Source organism: Oryza sativa, chromosome 8 (assembly GCF_034140825.1).
Source record: "Oryza sativa Japonica Group chromosome 8, ASM3414082v1".
NCBI lineage: Eukaryota > Viridiplantae > Streptophyta > Magnoliopsida > Poales > Poaceae > Oryza > Oryza sativa.
This window is the reverse complement of record NC_089042.1, coordinates 20,897,211-20,905,492: the sequence shown is the minus strand read 5'-3', so window position 1 is coordinate 20,905,492 and position 8,282 is coordinate 20,897,211. Positions and strand designations below refer to the sequence as shown.

General features: G+C 46.4%; 1 protein-coding gene across 1 annotated transcript; it reads left to right on the top strand.

The window, feature by feature from the left end:
* Positions 1-4,316: 4,316 nt before the first annotated feature.
* LOC107275990 (cytokinin hydroxylase) lies at positions 4,317-6,849 on the top strand. The gene is made up of 4 exons (XM_015794046.3): positions 4,317-4,711; positions 4,794-5,023; positions 5,108-5,349; positions 5,899-6,849. The coding sequence occupies exons 1-4, from the start codon at positions 4,417-4,419 to the stop codon at positions 6,740-6,742; spliced, it is 1,611 nt and encodes a 536-aa protein (XP_015649532.1). The 5' UTR covers positions 4,317-4,416; the 3' UTR covers positions 6,743-6,849.
* The last annotated feature ends 1,433 nt before the right edge of the window (positions 6,850-8,282 follow it).

The following is an 8,282-nucleotide window of genomic DNA, read 5'->3' as shown; positions in this document are numbered from 1 at the left end:
CCTCGGCTTCTCCCTTCCTCTCTCTTTCTTGGCTCCCTCTCTACCCGGCGGCACGGCGACAAACAAGGGGGGGGGGGGGGCAGCGGCTCACCGACGGCGGCGGTGGCGACGACGGCGGCGGCGACGACGGCGCACGGCGCGGCACACTGAGGCGGCGGCGCGGCGGTCACGAATGCGGCGGCACGATAGAACGAGGGCGGCGGCGCGGCGGCTCGAAGGCGGCGACGCGGCGGCGCGTGGAGAGGGGGAAGAGGGAGAGGAGGAGGAAGATGGAGTGAGGAGAGGGGAGAACGGTGGCTCTTATAGGGGAGAGAGGGAATAAGGGGAAGAGGGAAGAGAAGGGAGGGGGTGACGCGACGGCGGCGCGGGGCTCGGGGCGGCGCGGGGCTCGGCGCGCGGTGAGGGCGACGGGCGACGCGACGACGACGGCGGAGTGTCGACGGGACGGCGCGGCGCGGCACGGGGCTCGGCGCGCGGCGATGGTGACAAGGCGGCGCGGGGCTCAAGACGACGGCGACACGACGGACGCGACGCGCGGGCGCAGGACAGCGTGACAGCGGTGGCGCGCGGCGCGAGGCAGTGACGGCGATGGCGCGCGGCGCGGCAGCGGCGACGCGACGGGCAGGCGGCGCGGCGTGGGGCGCGGGCGCGGGGCGGCGTGGCAGCGGCGGCGCGCGGCGCGAGGCAGTGACGTCGACGGCAGCGCGGGGCAGGGACGGCGATGGCGACGTCGGCGCGGTGGCAGGCGACAGAGAGAGGGGGAAAGAGGAGGGGCTGGGTTAGGGGACCACGTCGAACACCTGGTGGCCGATGAATAGTGTCTTTTCCTATTTAATCCCTATTTTAGCCTATTTTTTGTGTAAATTTGATTCTATAAATCCTAGATTTTGTATAAATGAAGTTACCCAATATTTGTGTCATTCCAACCAATGGATTTATTCTAGATTAATATTACTCATATTTTATTTATATAATTTATTTGAATTTTTAATCAGGGTTAATTCTTATTATTATTATATATTTTTCAAAGTTTTCCTATTTTTCTTCTTTTAGGGTTTTGGTAGATTTATAAATTGAGAAAAGTTGCAAATTAAATTTGTATTTACTCCCAAGCATTTAGGTGACCGTATTAAGTGTTCAAATGTGAATTTGCCCAAAATTTAATATTGTCCAATATTTAAGGTTTATTAAAGATTCTATAATTTTCTAATGAGACCGTTATTAACACAATAGCACATTAGCTCAATTTATCTATATGTTAGTTTATTTTATATGGAGGGGTTTAATATATCAAATTTCAATCCCTGAATGCAATTAGGAACTTGGTGCAAAATCGATCTACATATCGAATTAAATACTCCCATAATTCTATTATATATATAGAGAGCTCAGTTTATTTGAATGATCATCATTTCATGTGTACACATATTATGGCACCCACCTACATTATTCAAATATTTTAATATTTGATAAAATAGGTTAATAATAACTTTTCTTTTATTTGATTTTAATATCTTGTGCATAATTATTTGTAGGATTAAATATATTCCCGTAAATCATATCTATTGCTTAAATGTAGTTCTTTTCTTTACTTTCTTGGTGATCATTTACGGTTTGGCAAGCAATAGCAATCATAACAACCAGCATGATGCAAAAGTTTTAAAAAGTTCGAAATTTTTGTGATTTTTGTCTTGAATTTTCAGGATGTTACACAAACTCTCAACACACATACCATCCAATATCTTCGCCATAGCCTCCCAACGATGTCATCGTCATCACCAACTGGACCTAATCTAATTAACCCATATTTTTTTTGGTTCGAAAGGAGCCCTGAGACGCCTGACATGTTATAAATGTTCTCATCATGGAAGTATAAACTATGGTATCCTGAATTTCCTGTCTACGAGACGAACAAACTCAAGAAACCACAAGAAATTAGTAAGCCTGCAAAACGAGGCACTGAATGCCAATGGGAGGTGACAAGGTTCACTGAACATTCCACAGAAATGAGAATGATGACTAAATGAGGATGCAAATTCATCTGTTTAGCTTAAGATTTAAGTCCAGCTGAAACCAAAGATGTGTTCATGGTCCAATGGACCTTGAAATCCGAACCATATACAGTTAGTTTCAGGTGCATTGCAAGTTTGCAACATGCCATTCAGCAAACTAAACAAACACTTTTAGCCTTTGACCTATATGGAGCACTGTGATGCATGCTATTCAGACTATCTATCTTCTGAAGGAATGAGCCAATACATCTTTTCTGCAAGTTGCAGTAAGTGGAGACAAGTACCTTGTGAAATAACATGCTCCTTGCAGTAATGTTCCTCAGCAGAGGCTCTGGTTCTGGTAACCATCAGTTGTGAAAGACTGAAAGTGAAGAGAATAGAATAAAGACACTTAGAAAGAAGGTTTTCTTTATGGGATTGACTAGCACATACACTGAGAATAATCTTTACATGTTTCCAGGATTGAACATATAACCTCACAATTCATTTTTATGTATAATGTAATGTAATAAATAGTTGGACCATCTTGGTCCCACTATTCCCTTAAAAAGACCTTAAGATTTAGACCATGCTTGGGTGAGTTTCGGATTTAATTCGAAGCTGATTTTAATTTTTTGAATTTAATTTTAGGATTCTCTTCATCATTGCCGTTGCACGAATATATTCTTTTATGATTTCTAAGAAGGCAATTACAAAATCTACCTAATATTATTCTTAAAGCCTAAACACTAAAATTCAAAATAGCTTACAGTTCCAATCGAAAGTAGGGCCAGGCACAGAATTCGTATATCATATTTTTGCACAATACTTCCCTTTTTCTTTTTTTTTTTAGAAAAACAACTAGATCAAAGTGGTCCGGTTGGGTATATAGTACCAAGCCAACTAATAGTGTTTTATGACGATCAACCATCTTACCATCTTTTAAGGACGTCAATGACATTTAGCAGTGGAGATATCAACGGCGAAGCCTAGAAGATTGCCCGACAAGCCTGGGAGCTGGCTCCGCTGCTACTTCATGGCAATATTTCTGACCTTCTCTTGCATCCAAGAGCTATGATCTCCACTTACTCTCTGCCTATCCTTACTTTGCAAATGCAATGAAACCATAAGCCCAACTAAAATACCTTTGCCTTAAACAATCTCGTCAGGTATGAAGATATGCTACCTCCTTTTCACTTAGTGGAAATACTGATTGCCACACAATTGTACTTAACTATTGCAGTTAATTATCTCAATTCTCAACCGTACCGGTTTTGCAACTTTATGCCAAAGCCACATCATTCACTCTCTCTCCCCCACTAACACCCCAAAAACTAATCTTGTTTTCACCAACATGGCCTCACCTTTAGGTCAAAATCAAGTCAAACACCTTTCTCCAGCCTTGTTTATCCTCACATTTTGTAGAGATAACCACAACGAGGGTAGAGAGAGAGAGAGAGAGAGAGAGAGCACTGGCATATACTCCGAAAATTGTTAATTAGAGCATGTACGCTGATACAGAAATAGGTTTTGAGTTTAATTTCTTGCTCCTCAATTACGTTTGATAACAGTATTGCCAATAGACAATAGAGACAAGTTTCAATACTATCTAGCCCGCCAACTAGTGGCGGAGTCATTGCCCGGCGACCCTAGGCAGCTGCCCAGGCTCGTCATCGATCACTCAATAGAATCTTAATACTTTTGCAAGGATTAAAAATATATTTCTTTAGCAAATACTATATTTGTCTCAAAATAAGTTTATTTTTCATCCATCTCATACTGATATATAAAAACAAAAAAAGATTAGAATATCTCTGCTTTATCACATCGCAATACAATTATTTCTCACTTTATCTACTTTAAATATAATTATTCTTGCTTTTACAAACTCCGATGTGACGATTATTCTAAAAGTGAACTTATTTTGGGTAAATAGGATGAGCTAAAAATGAATTTATTACTGAATGGAGGAAGTACAAACGTAGTTTGATTTAGCTAGCCTCTAAACTTTTTTTTTTGGCTCTGGCATTGCCGCCAACACAACCAAACAACCAATCAAAGTAAAAAAATAATACTAGAAATTTTTTTTAAAAAAAAGTCTGGATAAGGTTTTTTCCGAACACGCAAAAGAATTGCACGTCAATATATTAAAAGAAAAGAGTTATAGTGATACGACGCAATTAGCCAGACCGGCTTATGCCAGGGGAAGGAAGAAAAAGCTAAATAAGAAAAGGCTGAACAAGGTAGGCGCCATTGTGTTAGTTGCATGGTCACTGGGCAATGTCAAAGACTCCCAAGCCCTATATATATACACACATGTATGGCAGTGCCTAGTGCACACAAGCCGCCATTGCAGCTGCAAGCAAGGAACAAGGCCAAGAACACCTCTCCTCTACTCTGTCCTCCTCCTGTTCGTCCGAGGTCGATGGCAATGGCCGCCGCCGTCCTCGTCGCCATCGCATTGCCGGTCTCGCTGGCGCTGCTGCTGGTGGCCAAGGCCGTCTGGGTCACCGTCTCATGCTACTACCTCACGCCGGCGAGGATCCGGCGGGTCCTGGCGAGCCAGGGCGTGCGCGGCCCGCCGCCGCGGCCGCTCGTCGGCAACCTCCGCGACGTGTCGGCGCTCGTCGCCGAGTCCACCGCCGCCGACATGGCCTCCCTCAGCCACGACATCGTCGCCCGCCTCCTCCCCCACTACGTCCTCTGGTCCAACACGTACGGTGAGTGTTCGTCCGCGGTTCGCCGCCGGCGATCGACGATCGGATCGACACTGACACCGGCGACATGGGTGCGCGCTTGCAGGGAGGCGGTTCGTGTACTGGTACGGGAGCGAGCCGCGGGTGTGCGTGACGGAGGCCGGCATGGTGCGGGAGCTCCTGTCGTCGCGGCACGCGCACGTCACCGGCAAGTCGTGGCTGCAGCGGCAGGGCGCCAAGCACTTCATCGGCCGTGGCCTCCTCATGGCCAACGGCGCCACCTGGTCGCACCAGCGCCACGTCGTCGCGCCGGCGTTCATGGCCGACCGGCTCAAGGTAACGCACCGTCTCGCCACGGCGGTGCCATTGCCGGCGGCGGCGGCAGAGCAGAGCTAACCCCACCGCCGTTTCTTGGCACAGGGGAGGGTGGGGCACATGGTGGAGTGCACGAGGCAGACGGTGCGGGCGCTGAGGGATGCGGTGGCGAGGTCCGGGAACGAGGTGGAGATCGGCGCGCACATGGCGAGGCTCGCCGGCGACGTGATCGCGCGCACCGAGTTCGACACGAGCTACGAGACCGGCAAGAGGATCTTCCTCCTCATCGAGGAGCTCCAGCGCCTCACCGCCCGCTCCAGCCGCTACCTCTGGGTCCCCGGCAGCCAGTGAGTCACCGCCATTGATGCTCTCCTCTGCTCCTCCTTGGAGTGGAGGCTGCACCGCAACCATTCGACGAAATGCTCCTCCCATTCACGAGCAAAAGCTAGGAGGCACTGGACAAAAAGCCTCAGCATCTTAAAAACACGAGTACATGGAAAAACAGTGAAATTTGATATAAAAAACTTTCATATTAAATATATTTAATAATTTTATAAAATAATGATAAAAAGACTGAACCCATATCCTTACCAACAAGTAAAAAAAAAAAACCGGAGCAGTAGCAACCCAATATTTTTTTAATTCTTAGAATGTTCGTCGTTAAGCAGAGCTGACGGTTACACTTTTTTGTCACCAGCTCTATTTAAAAGCGGACGCTTTGCACATATACATATATATTTTTTAATTGAATGTCCGTATATATAGGAGTAAACTTTTGCACAACGATCGACGACGTATTTCACGAGAGAAATGTGAAAAATAATTTACTACGGTATACATTTTTATTTTATTTACGTGGTTAATAGTTCTAATACCATGGTTTTTTTTTTCTCCAGGTATTTTCCGAGCAAGTACAGGAGAGAGATAAAGCGGCTGAACGGCGAGCTGGAGCGGCTGCTCAAGGAGTCCATCGACCGGAGCCGGGAGATCGCCGACGAGGGCCGGACGCCGTCGGCGTCGCCGTGCGGCCGTGGCCTCCTCGGCATGCTGCTGGCCGAGATGGAGAAGAAGGAGGCCGGCGGCAATGGCGGCGGCGAGGTCGGGTACGACGCCCAGATGATGATCGACGAGTGCAAGACCTTCTTCTTCGCCGGCCACGAGACGTCGGCGCTGCTCCTCACCTGGGCCATCATGCTGCTCGCCACGCACCCGGCGTGGCAGGACAAGGCGCGCGCCGAGGTCGCCGCCGTCTGCGGCGGCGGCGCGCCGTCGCCGGACAGCCTCCCGAAGCTCGCCGTGCTCCAGATGGTGATCAACGAGACGCTGCGGCTGTACCCGCCGGCGACGCTGCTGCCGCGGATGGCGTTCGAGGACATCGAGCTCGGCGGGGGCGCGCTCCGGGTGCCGAGTGGCGCGTCGGTGTGGATCCCGGTGCTCGCCATCCACCACGACGAGGGCGCGTGGGGCCGCGACGCGCACGAGTTCAGGCCGGACAGGTTCGCGCCGGGACGGCCGCGGCCGCCGGCGGGGGCGTTCCTGCCGTTCGCCGCCGGGCCGCGCAACTGCGTCGGGCAGGCGTACGCCATGGTGGAGGCCAAGGTCGCGCTCGCCATGCTCCTCTCCAGCTTCCGCTTCGCCATCTCCGACGAGTACCGGCACGCGCCGGTGAACGTGCTCACGCTCCGGCCACGCCACGGCGTGCCCGTCCGCCTCCTGCCGCTGCCGCCGCCGCGCCCATAGGCGGGCATGGCGTGTTCTTCTTGGACTACAATTTTGGAAACTTTTTTTTTCATTTTTTTGAGTTGAGAGAAAATTTTGTAGTTCTATTAATTCGGGTTACCCAATGCTTTGGAAGAGTACGTAAATTTTATCGGCAATTAATGTTTTTGTAACGAGTAAATAATCTTAGTGTCCTCAAATGGACATATATGTAAAATGTTGAGCATGGAAACGGAGGATATTGGAGTATTTGTTTTTTCGATAATGAAATTTATTCGAGATGTATCCAACCACTTGGCTCGAGTCCTATTTATATTTTAGAAAATGGAATAAAATAAAATTCCGGCCTCCTTCCGAAATGGGTGAACAGAACTATCCCCGAATGCTATATAGGAAACTATATGTTTTCACTCTTTCATTCTTAGGTTAAAGTCTTTTGGGAAACCAAGGTTTCAAATTAGTATCCATAAAAATATGTCTTTTGGGTCAAAATGATTATCGGAATTTACTAGATAAAGTTTTTTGAAAATAATAATCTAATTAAAATTATTGGTATCAACAATAAATGAGGCTATAATAACAAATACATGCAAAAACATAAATTTTAATCCTGATACAAACTCACTAACCGGTTACCACCGATTCTTTGAACCCCTTTGACACTTTTAAAAAGAAGTTGAGGGAGTATGCATGTAACCATCTCAATGAGTTCCTTTTTACGAGTAGATGGTTCATGATCTTGATTGTTTCTCCTGTTATTTCTATTGAATAAAAGCGGATTTAACTATCTAGGATTAAGATAAAGGACCCATAGTCAACCAAGATACAACTGACTAATAGTAACACGCACAATAAAGAGCACTGCTACACGTACTAATTTTTTCTTACTAAATTTGTACTAACAATCATCTCAACCGTTTAATTTAAGCAGATGAAAGTTATAAAAAATCTAGATAGACTCATAGCATGACATGTCAGTGTTAGTAAAAATTTAGTAAGAAAAAGTTAGTACGTATAGACTTTTCCCACAATAAATATATATATTTTAGACCTTTGTGGCTCTTTCTTTACTTCCAATATGGCACTTGATTGTTGCTGTCATAGATAACACCATTGTTAGTGGCTTGAAATCATACACGACTCCCATCTTGCACATATTTTAATTCTTCTGGTGTGATATACTATACTAGCAGTCCGATAATGCCGCACATAATAGCATATTTAGTATAGACCTCTATGGCTGCTTCTTTTCTTCCAATATGGCATTTTACCTCTACATCCAACACCGTTATTAGCGGCTTAAAACCCTATATGACCTACAAATATAAGTACTACTAGCAATCACTATAAAAGAAAAACCGCACCCGAAACCTAACTCATTGTTTTAAAAAGCCCTCTAGTGCTCTTTGTCTGTTTGCTGCCATGCACCTGCTGGGATCTGATCTTAGCTCACTAAAAAAATCATATCAAGTACAGATGACCATATTACCTTATTGTTTATCAATGAAAACAACGGAACCAGGGTGGTCCAATTGGTTATTATACGAATATAAACGGAATA

What these genes read in the sequence shown, in the direction of transcription:
- LOC107275990 (XM_015794046.3), top strand. Translation starts at nt 4,417, where the DNA reads ATGGCAATGGCCGCCGCCGTCCTCGTCGCCATCGCATTGCCGGTCTCG. An exon ending in CCTCTGGTCCAACACGTACG is followed by an intron (nt 4,712 to 4,793) that starts GTGAGTGTTCGT and finishes GCGCGCTTGCAG; the next exon opens with GGAGGCGGTTCGTGTACTGG. An exon ending in TCATGGCCGACCGGCTCAAG is followed by an intron (nt 5,024 to 5,107) that starts GTAACGCACCGT and finishes TTCTTGGCACAG; the next exon opens with GGGAGGGTGGGGCACATGGT.